This window comes from Rhyacophila brunnea, unplaced genomic scaffold, assembly GCF_057557595.1.
Source record: "Rhyacophila brunnea isolate RB1 unplaced genomic scaffold, BYU_Rbru_1.0 scaffold_2, whole genome shotgun sequence".
NCBI lineage: Eukaryota > Metazoa > Arthropoda > Insecta > Trichoptera > Rhyacophilidae > Rhyacophila > Rhyacophila brunnea.
Genome location: NW_028232859.1, coordinates 11210710 through 11230611, shown reverse-complemented (window position 1 = coordinate 11230611; position 19902 = coordinate 11210710). Strand labels below are relative to the sequence as shown.

General features: G+C 32.1%; 2 protein-coding genes across 7 annotated transcripts in view; both read right to left on the bottom strand.

The window, feature by feature from the left end:
- Positions 1–19902, bottom strand: part of LOC147071847 (uncharacterized) — a 383531-nt gene that overhangs the window by 298174 nt on the left and 65455 nt on the right. The window lies entirely within an intron of this gene.
- Positions 1–19902, bottom strand: part of LOC147071849 (homeotic protein female sterile-like) — a 70944-nt gene that overhangs the window by 8445 nt on the left and 42597 nt on the right. For all 6 annotated transcript variants that reach the window (XM_085946777.1, XM_085946773.1, XM_085946775.1 and 3 more), the window contains exons 17-18: positions 13574–13699; positions 13343–13465 (exon numbers count right to left, since the gene is read on the bottom strand). In XM_085946777.1, coding sequence (XP_085802903.1) covers positions 13343–13465; positions 13574–13699 — 249 coding nt within the window. The remainder of the gene's footprint in view (positions 1–13342; positions 13466–13573; positions 13700–19902) is intronic.

Here is a 19902-nt window from a genome sequence, read left to right as displayed (position 1 = left end):
CGCATGTGGGGTTGAACCATGTGCCATACTAAACATGTGATTTCTATTATATACGTGATTAACCGTCTATTTACGGAATAAATAATATATATACTAAAAATATATTTTCATGACAGAAATCATAATTTTAGTATGGAACACAGTTCAAAACCACATGCGATTGATGTCTATAGATTATGTTAGTCCCATACACAATAATCAACATCAGTGGTGTGCGTGCGATGACTTTCGATTATGGGCATGCATTTAAAAAAAATATACTTACTCGCAATTTTATGACTACCTAACTTGATTATTTAATTAAGCTAAATGAATATTGCTGATTTTACACATTTAATAATTGTTGAAAGATGTAAAGATAAAAATCGCTCGATAAAATTAAATTACACAATTAAAACTAGTTTCAGCTGTATTATTGACCAAAACTTACTGTCTCTGTAATTTATATTCATACCTAACGCTGTGTGGATTCACAATGGAATAGTAGGTAAACATTTTTGTTAAATCTTTTCTTATTAAAAACTTATGGGTAGTGTAATTTGTTCACTCTCTAAGTAAAAATGTGTATTTTCCAAGCATGATTAAATTGAACTTGTACCTACTGTATAGATCATAATACTATAAAACTGCTAATTTATAAGTCCTGTGGGTCTATTCTATACTTATCGACCGCTTAAGTGATAAAGTGATAAATATTATCAAACTTAGGGTAGGTTTGTATCAAAATATTAGCAATTATTGTAACAATTAGACGAAGTTGGTTTTTATTGTTGCAATAAGTGCTATATTTTAACAGCACCTATCTTGCTGCTAATAGACCCACTGGTACAGGAAAATCTCTCTCACATTCATGTTTGTTGGATGTACTACCAACATTGAATCAATAGTAATTATTGAATAATTGGAAATATTTGTCATGAATGGTTTCTTTTTCAAAATTTGTTAATTCATTGCGACAATTCATTCAGTATATTTGAGGGATTTTATTTTAGTTTTATATAACTTTTTTTGGTTTGTCAATTTGCGTTTTGACAGCATAAAACTTAAACTTACACTAAATTTATTATAAAATAAGTATATACATCGTCGCCCTCAAGGAAGAACTCACCAACCAACAAAAGTAAAATCCTGAGATAATCGACTTTTAAACTTTTTGAAAATTTTAAATTGCTCTCATTAGAAAACGAAAATACATAGAAGGAAACGTTTTTTTTTGTTTGATTGGTTATTTTTATGTTTATGTACATTACATTAAAAAATGTAACCTTTTTCCTGACTTTTTCCATAACACAAATATGTTTTCTATGTAGTTGGTGAATTTTTGTTTTTGTAATTTTTAACATAAAACCTATAGATAGAATTTTGGTGATTTTTTCTAAGATAGAGTTAAAAATTGCAAGATTTTCTGTATAAATAACTCATTTTGAGCAAAAACTGTATTTGGTGAGTTCTTCCTTGAGGGCGACGATATATAGTAGTAAAGAATGATTTATTAAAAATAATTTCATTTTCGAAAAACATAAATTTTTCTTTATACTGAAAATACCGGTATTTTGGATTTTTGAAACTGGTATTTCGGTATCGATAAATAATTGAATAACGGTTTTCAAATTCCGGTATTGCAATCCCTGATCCCTGCCAATGAATGAATAAGAAGAAAAATAGCTTATATATGAGACCTCAATTGTTGAAGTTCGGCGAAAAAGTTTTTCATACACAATTTCGTGAAAATGTCTGTAAATTCTCAAGATATGGTATCGATAAGGTTATTGATTTCACCAAAATCGTCATTTCATCCATTTTGAATCATAAAATTTGTAAAACTAAACTCGTAAATAAAACACTCCGTATACGCAAATTGAATCCGAAATACAAATAAAAAATAGTCACACAACACTTGGTCTTTCATCAATTTCTATCTAAAAACATCGAAAATCTTTCTTTTCATTCAACTTCAGTAGGTACAATTTAAAACAAAACTCGTAAATATAACACTTTTTTATAAGCAAATTGTATGTGAAATATAAATAAAAACTCACTCAACAGAAATTAAATTTCAATATAAAAACATTGAAAACAGTTCAATTATAACGCAAATCTGAATAAGAAAATTAGCATTCCGACATTACTAATTGATAACTACTCGCCGATTGTGTCAGTATTGAATCATACCTACAGTACAAGAAATACCAGTGTACAGGGGAACTTTGAGGTAACCCTGATTTGGCCTCTCGGGAAATTCCCTTATTCTCGCGATGTATGCGTCTTACAAATGTTTTTTGCTTGCAAGGTTTGATCATAGATGTAGTTACAAGTTTTAAAATTGAATAAATAAATATTTGACTCATGCGACGTACATCGTACATCGTGGCCGGCCATGACGTATTCGTTACGTTACGGGCAGCTATCAGGTTAAGAATAATACGCTTCACAAATACAAAACTTTGTACTCGAATGCCGCCAACCTGTTTACAAATTGGTTGGGTGTGAATTACATTATTATTTTTTATATTATGTATTTAATTTTTCAATATCTTTATGAACAAAGGTAACATCTACACCAATCACAGTTCAGTTCTTTGTCTTTTTTTTACATTACATTAGTATGTAAATATCATTATTTAGATTACTTTGAAACATTAGATGGTCAGTGTTGAATTTCTGTTTCATCCCGAGATTTACTTTTTAACTGAATAATAAAAATGTCAAATAACCAAGTGAGATGCTACATATCGATGGCTTAATTCGCAAATTTGCTAACTCCACTTTTTGCTGAAAATGACTTAATGATGCCATCTTGTTGTATTATGCTTTGCGCATGTCCTGTATAAGTTTGACAACTCCAAGTTATTTTAATACATCGAAAAAACGTTACAAGAAAATTTGTCAACTCCATCGGGCTCCAAAACCTATACTGCAAAATGTATAACTCCGCCATTTTGTACCCAGATCTATCAGAAGCGTGTCATTAGTAAGCAACTCTACAAATAAATCGTTTATTTCTGTCGATAATACAAACAAAACATTCTCAACTTGTAATTTTGAGTACAAACCATGTTTTCCATAAACATGTTTACGCTTTTTATAGATATGTGTTAGATAATATCCTTGCTAAATCAACTAACAGAGTTACTCTTTTTCCGTTGTGTTCAAATAAAATTCAAAAGGACCTCAAAAACTACACTTTTTAATTTGTATAAGATTGATTGGTGTGTAACAAAAAATTTAAAAGCGTTTTCAACCGGTTCTTTCCATAAATACTTAGATATAGAGAAAATTGTATTCTAGCCTAAGAAAGATATGTGTGAAAAATGAGCAGCTTTCAAAGTCGGCCATGTGTTGGATATTAAGCATCAGCTACATTCGGTGAAGAAAGAAGACGAAAGAGATGGAAAAATAAAGAAAAAGAAACTGAACAATATGTCTTTACAATGGACCTTCGGTCCGTTCTCTTGGCTCCTAAATCTAATGTCTCAAGTTTATATTACAAAACTAAATTATGCGTACACAATTTTTGTTTCTTCAATTTATAATCCAAAGAAGGATATTGCTATTTATTGAATGAGACTGAAGGTGACCTCAACGCAGAGGAGTTCACCAGTATCATATGAAGTTTTATTGTAGACAATATTTTATGCCAAATAGAGGTTGGATGCATCTACCAAAACCAGAATTCTGTGCTGGCTAATGCTCTGTTAAATATTGCGATGGTGAATGGAATCACCATAGAGCAGAAATACTTAGAGGTAGTCCACACCCAAATGGTAGCCGATTCAATACACGCATGCATTGAAAGACAACTAAAAAAGAAAGATATATCTGTTCCTGCAGAATATTACAACATCTGTAAAGCAGCAAAAAAACATCCAGCATATCAAGTTAAGTATTTGAATCACACATTTTTCAAAACTTTCGATGAAGTACAGTATCAGACAACCATAAAACCAGGAAAGAAAGGTGATCCAAAGGTACATAGTGCATTAGAATTGTTATATTTCCATCTTACTTTACGTGTTCAATATTGCGTCATATTGTAATGATATTACCATTTTATTTCTAATAATTTTCTGTATCATTTAAGGTTACTGACATACGTGGCCTTCAATATAAATCCAGCGGCGATATTATATTATAAATTACGATTTAACGAGGCCTGGAAAATTTTACCCCAATGGAGGAATATCAACATACTATCAAAACCTATTGATACTTTGGCCTGTTTACACATGACACAATTGAAAATTAAAAATAGAAAATTCAATGACCTGCAAGACTTAAAAATGACGATTCATGGGGATAACCACGAGTTCTATGATAATCTTCCACATGAAGAACTTATGAAATTATCCCTTGTAATAAATACCTAATGTTTAATTTAATTATTTTTAATATTGTGTTGATTTTAAGTTATATAGTTAAATTTGTAGTAGATTACGTATTCAAAATACCTCATGAATAACTTAAAAAAAATAAGATTTTGATGTGTTACTTACCTATAGGTTATGTTAAGTTAATATTTGTAATTAATTAAGTACATATTATTCAAAATACTCATTATGTTGTTTAGAATTACAATAAAAATTATGAATAAAAGTTGATAACTCCATTGAACATAATTATTTTTTAAATTTTTTAACCTGCAATTTTGGTAACTCCTAAATACGTCCATATAAAATAAACGAATGGTTATATTTTTAATTTTATGAGACAGTAATGTCCGTTTTGATAAAATAAACAATCTGTCATTTTAAATTTTCTTAATAGGTTAAAAAGTAACAAAATAACATGTTTGAATTACAATAAAAATTAAGAATAAAAGTTGATAACTCCATTGAACATAATTATTTTTTAAATTTTTTAACCTGCAATTTTGGTAACTCCTAAATACGTCCATATAAAATAAACGAATGGTTATATTTTTAATTTTATGAGACAGTAATGTCCGTTTTGATAAAATAAACAATCTGTCATTTTAAATTTTCTTAATAGGTTAAAAAGTAACAAAATAACATGTTTTTACTCTCTCCTGAAAAGTTTTCAAAAGTGGAGTTAGCAAATTTGCGAATTAAGCCATCGATATATTGCATTCCGGATTCTGGAACAAAAAAAGATTGTAGTGTATGTTCTGGTAGACAGTGTGTGGAATGCAAGAAACGAGACTCTATTGCGATAACTGCATACGTAAACCTACTACATCTTGGAGAATACAATTTTGAGAAATAGTATACGATGAAAAAATACTTAAAACAGTAATTAAGTATAAAAGACTCCATTTTTTTTAAACAATTTTTACAAGAATTTTTAATGTCACTTATAAAGCAATTTTTATAGAAAATTGTTTCCGAGTTGCCGGTAATGCATACCCATAAATTGTTTTGAGTGCAAAAGGTTAAAAAATAAAATGACTAAATTGTATATCAGTTTGGTTTAATCATGCTTGGAATATGTATGTTTTCTTCCAAGACAAGTCAAATATAGCCTGATACTGTAGCATTCATTGAAAATACATGACTAGTTATGTCAGTATTACGAAATATTCATAAAGGACACTCGGGTCGGTGGTAGCCCAATAGTAAGAGCACTCGCCCGCGAAGTGAAAGATGTGTTTGAATCCCACCAAATCGAAGATTTTATATGTGGATAAACTTGCATCAACTTCCGATATGTGATTTTTTTGAATTAATTTTTTTATGGATCCATTGGACAATTTAGAATATTGTGCAATCATGCGAATCGCTTGGTTGACTATCAGACAATAAATAAACAATATATTGTTATTACAAACTATTCCGTTGAATAAGCATGCTAATCATCGACAGCATCTATAAACCGCACGCCACCGCTTGACACTTGAAAAAAAATATTTTAATTGTAATCATTGTGTCATATCAGGATGCCTACTTAGTTAGGTACTTGTTATATTAGTATTTCTTGATTTTTGATATTGGCAATATGCAGAATGTGTAAATTTTCACTTACCTTAAAAACCGTACAGTCGATTCCTCACTGAACACCGAATTCACCCTGTGTTCAATATTATATAATAATTTTATGAAACCACTCTGTGATGTATACAGCATGTTGATTATTCCACCCCTTCATTGGCTAGAATAACTCTATGTACTATTTATTTACCGCAAAAATATACTAGTTATACCAGATCTCTACCGATTGACATTTTGTTTGTAATCAAAATTGTAAATTATTAACAGTAAACTTAACTTATTAATGTATGTACATACATTTGTTGCCCCTAAAATATATTTGGGTAAACAAAACTGAAGACAAATGTTGCTATATTTTATGAGTTTCAGATAAAGCATTTTGACAATAACACAATAAATATCAACGACCTTCATATCAACTGGAAACTCAGGAGCAGAGAAATCCTCAAGAGGAGTGATTCGATTGCGTATGCTATTAAATGAATGTAGTCAAATTCCATACACGGAAATAAAAAGTTCCAATAAACTTTTTAGCTACCAAATTTGGTTGGAATAAAACACAGATATTTCAGAATATGTAGGCTACACTTACATACTTTTATATTTCATAATTATGTACATTTAAAAACATAGTTTTTACTTTCATCTTGAAATAAGCAAAATTACAAATTCAGGCTTGTCATTTTCTTTTCCCTTTACTTCTCACAATAAAAATTATTTTCATGCAGTCCTCCATTCTCACTTCATTTTTCACTATTTAAAGTTCATTCAAGTAACGATTATTAATAATTCATAATTTACAAATTGTATATCGCAATTATAAAATTAAACCAATTTTATACACTAATGTATGTAGCAGAGAAATTATCTGAAGTGATTTGAAACAAAAAGTAGTGTTTGCCCACTGTATGTAATTAACAATCAATATATTATTATACTACATGAGTGTGTGTACAATACAATATAATATATGTATATATATATATATATGAATCATCCTGTTACCATTATATTTCAGCCTATAATGTACAAAAAAAAATCTTTCATTGACAAAAACCTGAAACAGTTCATATAGAATATGAATACAGATATAAATTTTGAATTTGAAAATGGTCAACATATTATGGTTTTTATGAATAATGCCATCATATAGGATTAATATTCCATGTCTCAAAAATCAATTGACAAAATAAATGTAACCGATACCAAATAGGTGTAATTTGAGTGTGACCATAGTAATAGTAGCAATGTATGTATCGCAATAATAGTTTCATTTATCGATTACTGATTCTTAACTGTATCGGTTAATTTAAATTTTGATTTGAACTTTTCTCCGAAATATGTATTTATGTTGCCAAATAGCAGTAAACTTATGAAATTATCTAACATGAGATGCTATTGCTCTCCAGGTAACCGTCGAGTTTGTAATTTACATTAACCGTATGCCTCCTCCCTGAGGGATGTATTCTTTTGCACAGCAAAATACACATAAAAGTGACACAAAATTATTTATATTTTATGTAAATACAGAGTTATACGCTTCGGGCAAAGGGTGCGTGATATTCAAAATGTGTTCACTATCCACTCATTAAATATTAAACACAAGATAGATTTGAAATTTTAACCTAATATGGCCAATTTACTTAAATAATTTCATAATCCATCATTTACCACTTACTACTATATAGAAATAAACAGCATTTGTATTCCCACAAAATTAATTACGATTAATAAAAGAAATGCAGTTTGATTTTGTGATAAATGGAAAAAATATATGGTATACATTTCTATCGTTTTGCATATAAAATGCCATCAGGAAAATATCGATTGAATCTTTGACAGTAGCAATAATGAGTAGGTATAATCACAAATTTGGTTTTCCAAGAAAAATATTTACTTATGGCCATACTGCTGTTAAATAAAACATTTTCACAATTTTTTGATGTTGAACCTTTTACTTGATATGATAATTTACTGTAAGTGTGTGAAACTGGCAGCAGTGTTCTCGTTAACAGTAATCGCAATATCTTTCACAACTCATAATCACCAGTTGTTGAAAGTCACGAATACCTCAAACCAACAATTCTATTTGTGAATAAAATAGAGTACAATAAATACGTTTACATAATAATGAAATCATAGGCATAGACGTATTATATGAGAACTGGATAAAAAAAAATTAAATGATTAAAGAAAACACAAGGTTTGACTAGCTGCAATTATTTAATTTGTATATAACCAAGGAATTGCATTAGAAATGGGAAGCTGCTAATAATATTTTCAACATAAATAAACAGATTCAGTGATGGATTGAATTGCCACATTGAACATTTAAAAAAAATTATACTTGAAATATTCACATGATTCATATTTTTTAAAACTTTATATAGCAAATATGTAAATCAATTCATTAGGCTGCAATGTGAAAATGAAAAGATCATGAACATAGTAATATTTACATAATGGTTACTATAGATCAGCGATGGCGAACATTTTTCCGCAGACGGGTTCAAAATTTTGCTGCACGAAACGGCGTTTCCAATATTTGAGTGATTAAAAAAGAAATTATAATGCAGAGATTTTAAGTTCTTTAATTTTTAAATTTTTATAAGAATAATACACTATAAAAGTGAAAAGAAAATGATAACATGATTATAATGGAAAAAATATTTTATTTAATGGAAAAACTGTCATTGTTCATTTGGAATTGCCAGCAGGTCATGGATCTGCCATCATTGATATAGGCTAAATGGGAGAAATTTGATGAAATGTAATACTGTAGTATTTTAGTCCTTTTCGGTGTGCATGCGAAAGGCGGAAAATACTATATTAAAAATATGATTCAAGTAAACCCGGCACACACACTGAACAATGCACTGAGGTGAGGATGAAAAAATTCTAGTCTACATAGACTAGCTGGTTTGGTTTATTCAGAGCATGATTGAACAGAGCTAAAAGAAACCATATCAATGAATTAAATTATTCATTGATGAGAAAATACAATTGATTTTATGATTGAACTAATATGTAAATATAAATATCAGATTTCTTTAAATGCAATAGTGTGATTTATTCTTTTGAAAATGATAAATGGACCAAGTAGATTGTTAATACATAATACAATAACACAGCTGCTTTAGATTGTTGAATTTTATTGAAGATCAATGTTTTTTGATAATTCTGAGGATGTGATTTCTATAGAATATAATGCAAAGCTGCCATTTACTGACAAAAAAAGATTTATAATATACTTAATGCACACAAAAATAATATTTTTTATTAACGATAAATTAATTTGGTATTAATTAAATCCACAATATTACTGAAAATACTTCAATTATGTTGAATGTAGAAAAATAATTTTAGATTGGCAATAATAGATTATAAATTTAATGTTATAAATAGTACGCTTCGCATCTGCCTTGTGATTGATTACACAGTGCCTTTATTCCATTCTACCCACTGCAAGTCCAATATATCTAGCTTAGGCTAACTATGGCCTAGTCGCATTATAGCAACTGAGGTGATAACTCAATAATTCCCAGTGTGACACATTCGACTCGCGCTGGCTACAATGGAATAAAGGCGCTGCTAGATACATAATTTATAAAAAAGTCAATGTAAAAAAAAGTTTTACATTTAAGGTATGTAAGTAATTTGATCAATTGGACAGCACAATGCATAAACAGGTCAAATGACATAATATAAACAAAATAACTATCAAATTGCAAATCCTAATGAAACTTTTTACTTTTCAAGAATTTTTTTAGGGTCAATCAATGATTGAATTGAACCATGGCATGTGGCTTTGATAGTTTTGATGAAGAGTGGATTGCACACATTTTTAGGAAAAGATAAAAGAGATGTCAAGTCCAATTTAAATTTTCAATTTAGAGTAATAATAATTAATCAAAGCAGTCCGATTATTTAATATTATAAATAGGTACATAATTCTCCATTGACATGAGCTGTCAAATTGCAAAGCTTTCTATAACGTTTTTTTATCGGAATGAGAGAAAGAGTTTACATATCAATTAAGTGAAGTAATAGAATTGTCAAATTGACAAAAATTGATTTTTAAGGAATATCGACAGAATAGCATCATACTAACTGAATAGAGCACAATATAAAAAGCAAGCTGTTTCTTTAAATTTCAGGGCAGTTTTAATAAATAAAGAATTCCACAGATGCTGTGTATTTGTATTTTAACGATTGAGAAGAAATATGACTTTAAGAGAATTGTATCTTTATGTATACATATATTTAAATTGACAATTGCACGCATGCCTTCTTCCTTGGTATTTTATATTTTAAAACTCTCATATTTCAGGATTGTAATAATGTTGACAAGAATGTCTGTCCATTTAAAATCATTTAGCCGCTACTCTATGCCAAAACAGAGTAACACAGTAAGAGAGTAACTAAGGTAGTGACAAGGTAATCGGTAATCATGTATTCGGCAAAGATGAAAAGATGAGATCAGAGATCAGCAGACTGCGGCCATTAAAACTACCCTTCAAATAAGACAATGATAAACCGTCGACAGCAGTCTTACAATCGACCGAGTCAACCTTAAGTCTAAGAGACATTCTTTACAATTAATGCATCAATTTATCGTTGACAATTATTTCACTTAAAAAAATGTGCGACATATCACTTCATACAAATTGCGAGGGCGACAAACACTCCGCTTATAGATACACATGTCCATATATCCATATGTGTATACTCTACATACATTTCATTTCACCACTAGACCTGAGTGCAAACAATGTGTGAAGGAGGAAGGCCAGCTTTCGATAGATACACATTAATAAATCAATTTTAAATTATATCAAGTAAAACAACAGGAAAACACGATGTGAATATTTTCACCGTCTTCGGGCAGAAATGAAGCAGTAATAAACCTTTTCTGCCTTGATACGCGTCCATAGCTTCAAACTATACATGTCTCACTCAAAAACCTGATGACTCGCACGGCCGGGACCGACCCGCACACCTCAAAACGCCAAAGTCTCAGCTGCAAGCTCCCGTCGCCCCGTCCATTGATGGACAGGTGGGGGCGCAGGGGGGCCAACAACCCAATCGTTTAATACAGAGATAAAGAGTGAAAATAAACAAAACAGCGACCGTCCTTACACATTTGTTTGCATTGCATACGTCATTGACACGGCTGCAACCAAAAGATTCAAACCTCCATACGTCGTGATGATAATTATTCCACTCTTCATTCGCACTCGCACGCATGCAATCTCGCCTCGCATCAACTCGCACACCTCAATACATTATGAGGAATCACAGATATTTCTGTCCGCAGACAGGATGCAAAAAAAAATCTTACAAAACAAATCGGGGTCCGTCTGGTCGAGAGCGGTAGAGATCTGGTATTTATTTCATTTGCGATTTTATCAATTCGTGTAAAGAAAATTTGTCGGGTTTCAGTTTCTCCATACTGATATATAAACATATATGTGTGGATGAGCACCAAGTCGACAAGAGAGGACATGATATAGTTAAAATAATGAACGCAAGGTGAAAAGGTTTGTCAGCTCCAAAATAACACCCTCTTAGGACTCTACTGACCGCCACCTGTTACCCGGCCTCCGTAAATACGCGGCGGAGCGGGTTACAACTGCATCCCTAAATACGGCTGAGGAGTCACTTCCCGGATGGTGAGCAGTCTTACAGACTAATATTGAACAGAATCAGCACATACAAAAGGGTGGCGGTGGATTTCAAGCTGGCCTCTGTCATTGACACATTCTGCACTGGCCGATCACATATGTACCAAAGCAACTTTTTCAACAATGATCACAATAAGAACATGCACAGAGTCGATAGCTTTGCCATATTTCAGTTGTTTCATCTGTCAAATACAATTGACGGTTTGCACAAAATTGACACTTAACCCGCAATCCTTCATTTATATTAAAGTGTACTTATTATTACGATGATTGCAGTATTCAAATCGGCAGTAGACAACACACATACCTTTATTGAATAAGCGTTAAAGGGAAGAACAATAAATTGGCTGGGAAATATACATATAAACAAACACCTGAAATTTGACATAGCTTTCTTTGATACATATTTCGAATGTAACACGATGAAAACAAATAAATGAGATGATTTCAAAGGAACATGTCATCCAGTGATCACACTGATCAGTCGGGAGGCGACCATTAGGATTTCGGTCACCTCTAACCTCTCTTAAGGTTTTGTTTATTTTAGTTTAAAATTATTTTGGTTTAAAAAAATAACAGTAATCATGATGCACTTTATAATTCCAAAATTGCAGAGCATTCCATTATTATTATTATTAAAAACTGCTTATTGATTTCTTTTATAAAATTTTATTATTATTCATTTAATTTATTAATTGTTTGATTCGAATCAGAAATAGATCATGATTCTTAATTACATTATCCCGGATTAAAACAATCGATTCATAGTACATGTCAATTTATAACAACAAACTGATGGTTCGCATCTTAGAGATATTCCTTCGATCTAAAGACACTAACAACGAAAGTATTATGTTATGTTTATATATTATTATGTACGGTCAAAACATAGTCTAAACGAAATAATAGAACAATATTACAAAAGATTTATCGACGGAGCTAAATATACAAAAAACATACTCGACTAAAAAAATCACTAATATTTAAATATCACTTACGAAAAGCATAAAGAAATGTCGAGACTATAACGTCACTTGTCATTTTTTACAGTAAAAATTATTCAGAACGAATCGGGCCTAGTATTGTAGAATAGGTAGAATATATTATAATATAACTTATCGGCTAAAATTTTTTATTTCGAAAACCTCGCGCGTCCCGAGGCTGACGTTCCGCAAAGAAAACTCTCGACGATACTGCGACGGACCGCCTCCTTCGTCGAGCCGTCGATTTTCGATCGGCTTAAATATAAAACTGATAAAAAGGCCATATTTGAACGCGCGCGCACGCCTCATATTACTCTAGCTACGTCATTTATAAAGAAAAAATTTCCTACTTTTTTACAGCTACATTTCGTATCTAACTTAAAATTATTATAAATATTATTTCCTCCCAGGCGACGGGGATGTCTAAACGAGATCGCCTGAGTCCGAAACCGACACGCCGGCCGAACCGCGCAGGCAAACGACTCACTCGACTAATTTATTATCCGCATACGGAGTCGACATTCACTATTCACAGTTTAAAATTGATTTTTACATTTTACATCGAAAATTAATCATTATTATTAAATAAAACGAGTCGCGAGGGAATGAATGCTCGGAGACTCGGCTCAATTTTGTACAATAACGAAAAGAAAACACTTATGGTAATCGCGAAAGGGAGGGGGGTGTAGTTGGTGTTGTGATGTGAAGACTAGTTCTGTTCTGTTCTAACCTGCTTCACTGTCACTGGTGTCCGAGGAAGACGTGTCGCTGCTGGAGGAGGAGTTGGACGAGTCGGACGAACTGGAGCTGGATGACAGTCTTCCCGATGCGGCCACTGCCTCTTTAGCGCCATCTGCACAGTTACCACAGAGCACCGTTAAAACCTGTTGTTTACATTATTACTTTAAGTTTTATGGAATGAGGGCATCCATTTTAAAAAATAAACAACAATCAGACAAACCTTTTTTAGGCTGCTGCTTCTTATTGGAGCTGCCCAATTGAACGGCAACATCCTGAAGTCTCTTTTCTAATTCTACTTTCTTTTCTTGCATTTGCTCATCTTTTGACTTTCCCGACACTCGTTTGTCTGAAACATAACAATAAACAAATCATCATCCATTGAATTGATAGCCGGGCAACCCTAACGGTATCGTCACAATTCAACTACACATAGAATTTATGTGATTCTGGCATACGGACTTTTAAATGCAGAATCTGGGTGTTTTGAATCCATTCAGTTTAGCTCAATTAACAGCCCACGTGCGTAGGTCAAAATGGAATTTTTATGGTATTTTCAGAGCATAAGCCTGGACATTCCTTAAACGTTGTAGATAATCTATTTATATAATTTTGAAGCCTTATTATCCTCTATATTTATTTTAAACATTTGATGACTGCATTAAGTATTTTTATTACACTAAATAGTATTCTTTTAAACCTCTCGATCTAATGTTTTAGAATACACGCGGACCTCGACTATCGAACGTTTGACATTCGCAAATTTAAAAAAAAAAATTTTTTGCGCTGTGGGGTAAAGATATCCTTCTCTCGCTCGCTCACAAGCAAGTGCATTTCTTGCATCACTTGCATCCCGCTCACACTCGTCACTTTGCTTGTGAGCTAGCTAGGATAGGTTTAGTGAGTGAGAAACGGAAAAACTGCAGTGTTGATACGAACAAAAAGAAATCAAGGACTCGTAAACTTCACACGATCGAGACAAAGATGGAAATTATTAGACGTTCCTATGATACAAACAGGTCTACAATATGATGTGATAATTGTGGAAATATATGTTTAAAGATTGTTTCCAAAAGACACGGCATAGTTATGGATGAATTGGAAAAGTCTTTGTCATCGTGGATCGATGACCAACATCAAAAAGATGTCCCTCTGAGTATTTTAATTATTCAAGCGAAGGCTCTTATCTTAGTTTGCACAAAGATTGGAAGGCTAGATTAAAAGAAGATTTCAACACGATTTTTCAAGCAAGTAACGGTTGGTTTATATTAAATTCACTGAAGAATCGGCTGATGCAGATAAAGATGCTGCAAAAGAATTTATTTCCTCATTATCCAAAATTATTGAAGATGGAGAATATTCCTCTAGCCAAATATTTAATGTAGATGAAACAGGTTTATTTTGGAAAAAATGCCTAGTACATTCTTATCTAAGGAAGGCACTGGGCATAAACCTTCTAAAAACCGATTGGACATTGCTTCTTGGTGGAAACTTGGCTGGTGATTTAAAATTGATGCCAATGTTAATTTATCAACCAGAAAATCCCAGAGCATTGAAAGGGAAAGATAAAGAATTGCTTCCAGTCATTTGGTAATCAAATAAAAAAGCCTGGGTTACTGCGTTAATATTTGCAGATTGGTTCACTTTACATTTCGTGCCAGGAGTTAAGGGGGGACATGCTCAGCGTAGGTCAAAATGGAGCTTTTATTGTATTTTCAAAGCATGATCCTGGACATTCCTTAAACGTTGTAGATAATCTATTTATATAATTTTGAAGCCTTATTATCCTTTATATTTATTTTAAACATTTGATGACTGCATAAAGTATTTTTATTACATAAAATAGTATTCTTTTAGACCTCTCGCTCTAATGTTTTAGAATATAGTCATATTTCAGTACATGCATGTGCAGTGGTGTTAAGATTTTTTACATTTATTAATTTTTAACCGCATTTATAAAACCATTAGTATAATTTATGTCGACATTATTATAGTGAAAGATTTACAATAAAAAATTGTATCGATAATCTGTGATCCCAAATTTGACAAGAATTAGGCATTTTATTATTCAAAAAATGGGCAAGATTAACACATTTGAAGATAATTCTAAAGATACTAATTATAAGATATGAGGTGCTGAGTCGCTAAAGTGACTCCTGAGGGTTTTTTGAGTTTTGAGTAAATCACGAAAAACTGTTATGGACAGTGTGTTAACTTTACGTGTAATTTAATTGGTTTTGTATCTTCCAGGTTAATATTAAAAGTAAAATAAAACCTCAAATTCAATTTATATGTGTCAATATTCCAAATAAATGCATTTTAATTGTCCGGAGAGCGGACTTGAGTCACTCGCTGTCGCAAGGAGCAAAATTTGTTACTCACATTTTGACATTCCATGTCAATAGAGTCGAATTTGGCACTTGCGGGAACATGGTCGGCCGGAAATGACAGCTCGGTAACGGCCTGTATTTATTTCAATTAAATATAGATATTTAAGAATTTATTTTGCCAAAAAAATATTTCATAGCCATACTTACCTACTAGTTGGTAGGTTTTTTTTACATTGCATCTATTTAGCTTTTAAAGTGGTATACATGTACACATACATACATAAAAAAGCATTTTTTCGGAATAATGAATCGTTGTTTATCAAGGAGCAGCAAGCAAGAAATTACAGAATTATATAAAATAAAAGAATAAGTGATTTCTGGGGATGATTGGAAAAAAGTTTATTAAATAAAATATTAGTACAGTATAATCTCGTTAACTACAGGGCCCTAAAAATTTGATTTCCAATAATTGCCATATACAGGCGGACCTCGACTTACGAACGTTCGACTTTCGCACAATTCACTATTTCGCACATTTCAAAAAAAATCGTTTTTTTAAAACGTCGCGCTGGCCGTGGGGTTAAGATATCCCCTTCTTGCTCGCTCACAAGCAAGTGCATTTCTTGCGTCACTTGCATCCTGCTCGCACCCGTCACTTTACTTGTGAGTTAGCTAGGATAGGTGGCTTGCGCAGAAGCGCGTGCGGGCGTGTCATGTTGTGCGTTTTGCTAATTTTCTTCATTTGAAATATTTCACCCTAAAAATTTATAAACATGAGTGAGAAACGGAAAAACTGCAGTGTTGATACGAACAAAAAGAAATCAAGGACTTATAAACTTCACATGACGTTCTGATTGCGGTGAATCTTTTGCTTCAATCGGACGTTCGTATGATACAAACAGGTCTACTACGATATGTTAAAATTAAGGAATACGTTCAAAATTGTGGAAATATATTATCTTTAAAGGTTGTTTCTAAAGGACACGGCATAGTTATGGATGAAATGGAAAAATATTTGTCATCATGGATCGACGACCAACATCAAAAAGATGTCCCTCTGAATATTTCAATTATTCAAGCGAAGGCTCTTAGTTTGTACAAAGATTGGAAGGCTAGAAAAAGAAGATTCTAACACGATTTTTCAAGCAAGTAACAGTTGGTTTATATTAAATTCACTGGAAAATAGGCTGATGCGGATAAAGATGCTGCAAAAGAATTTATTTCCTCATTATCCAAAATTATTGAAGATGGAGAATATTCCTCTAGCCAAATATTTAATGTAGATGACACAGGTTTATTTTGGAAAAAAATGCCTAGTCGTACATTCTTATCTAAGGAAGAATCAGTTACCCCATGGCATAAACCTTCTAAAAACCGATTGACATTGCTTCTTGGTGGAAACTTGGCTGGTGATTTAAAATTGATCCCAATGTTAATTTATCAACCAGAAAATCCCAGAGCATTGAAAGGGAAGGATAAAGAACTGCTTACAGTAATCAAATAAAAAAGCCTGGGTTTACTGCGTTAATATTAAAAGATTGGTTCACTTTACATTTCGTGCCAGCAGTTAAGCAATATTGTAAAGTTAATGATTTACCATTTAAAATATTTTATTTAAAATAAGAAAAAGAAGAGTGGCAAAGAGTTAACTCTTGATAACTTTTTAAGGGAAACACCCGCAAACCCCACTTAAACATGTCTTTTAAACATCTTATATTTACTTGATAAATAAATATTTCAAAATACACACAATTTAATTTTTTTTACTTCCCTCTACTTTCGAACATTCAACATTCGCACACCTTTTCAGGAACCAATTATGTGCGAAAGTCGAGGTCCTCCTGTACTTATTATTATAATTTTTTTTCGTAACTTGTATGGGGACTATTAAGTATGAAGTAGGTAACGAAAAATAATTTTAATCAGTGTTTGCTGGAATAAAGCCAAAAAACGAATTTGATGATGTAAGTCGAAACATGTGTCTACTTTTAACTAAATAAATACATCCCAAAAAGTATGTTTTTAAACCAAACGCAATCCTATGAGTAATCACATCAACATGTAAGTTATTTCCCATGATTTATTGAAATTATCTGAGTTGGTCTATGGCAGGGGGGGGCAAACTTTTTGGATGGCGGGCCAAATTAAAGAATTCAAAATGAGCGGCGGGCCGCAAGTAAAATACCATTTTTAGATATACACTATTTATTATCACGAAAAACAAACATTAAAAAAAAATAATGAGAAGAATGAAACTGTTGTACCATTTTTGAATTTTTTTTTTGAATTCAGGTGTTAATTTTGTAGTTGATATTCTCAAAACTGCTTGTAAATGAGCATCGGAGATATTTGATCGTAAAGAATTTTTATTGATGTTCATGATCGAAAATGTTTGTTCACATATATAGGTTGATCCAAAAATAACGAACATTTTTCTTGCATAATCTTTAAGTTGGTCGAATTTGTCTGAATTAAGGGCATTGTAAAATTTAGAGATTTCTTCGCGACGATGCAATTCTCTTAAATCAGTGTCACACTGCAGATCAAGAATCTCAAGTTGCAGCTCTGTCGGCACACTATGAATATCTATTGAAATCGATTTTCAACGTAGAAATTAGTGATTACATAGTGTGAGACGAGACGCAAGGAAGACGTACTGTGATAATACATTTACGAAACAACAAATTCTTCAAATTTTAATCTATTGTCAATATTAAAAAAATATATATAAAAAAGTTATTCGTAATCAGAAGTACAATTAATGATGGTGGGCCGCAAAAAAATACCCGGCGGGCCACATGCGGCCCGCGGGCCGCAGTTTGCCACCCTCTGGTCTATGGCATAAACCAATATTAGGGTAGCGCAGTGCCCAACCAAACCTATACACAGGTTGGGTTATCAGCATTTAATATAGATATGTAAATATTTACATAAAGACCTTTAAGACGGTTATGTTGATTAATTTGTCATAATTATTATGGATTCGCTTAGAAAGTCGTCAAATGATTCAAAAATAATATTAAATTAATAAGGGTCCCAATAATAATATTTTTTGACACAAACTAAAAACTTTTATTTAAAAATCTTAATTACATCACGCTTAATATTTACGGCATACTTCAAAAAACGCATACGAAAGTAAAAATTAATATGTGACACCACTGGATTATTCAAACTATGGCAAAAATTAATGTTTGGAATGCCCATTTTCAAATACTTTTCCTGGCGTAACGCATTACATCTCCAGCCAGCTGGTTTCTCCTGGTTGAGATTCTCTTACACTAACTAATGAATTAATAAAAACAATCAAATAGACGAAGCAAAATCACGACTTTCTCACTGTACACACGTGACCAGTGTGACACGATTGTATAGAGAATAAGTACGTTTAAAATCAGCATTTGAATGGCGGCGTCTGATTGGTCGGTTATGAAGAGACAATTTAGCGACTCGTTATTTTTTCAAAGAGCGCGCTTGGCGACTCACATCAATATTTATTTTGATTTTTTGACGAAATTGGAAGGAATTTGAAACTCTCAACTGGAAAAGTTGGTAGATCTATCAATATAGCTCATATGTACATTCAAAACTAATTTTATCAAAAAATCGCCAGGAGCCAGTTTAGCGACTCAGCGCCTCATATGTCTTTGACCATTCAAGTGTGATAAACATCCTACGAATAATGATTGCTTTATAATAATTATTGACCTAAGAATAAGGTAGTGTTTTTTTGAAATACACCATTTCTTTTGGCATTCCCCAGTGGTTAAGCTACAACATACGGCCGTAGTCATAAATTGACAAACTACAATTGAAGTAGGGAGTAAAATGATGTTAACGCGCGTACATGAATGTTTGAACATGTACCTAACCGAATTTTTTTTTTTTAAACAGTTTATTAACGGGATATTAACATATTTATAAACTAAGTTTATTAAATATTAAACAGTAAATCACTTGACAAAACTAGTTGTTCAGTGAGGCAGATATTCTTGAATGGCTTAGGGTTCCTGGCTTTCCTTATGACAAAAAGTTTCAGTTTGTGTGTCCCAGTTGCATCGGAGCACGGCATAATTATTGTGATGTGGTCATTGGGCACTCTCCACCCTGGTACATCACTTTCTTCGCGATGAACGTACGTTTTACGAAGGAGAAGTTTCCTAAATAAACCCATCTTCTGCATTGTATACTTGTACGCGGCGGACTACTGAATTTGACAATC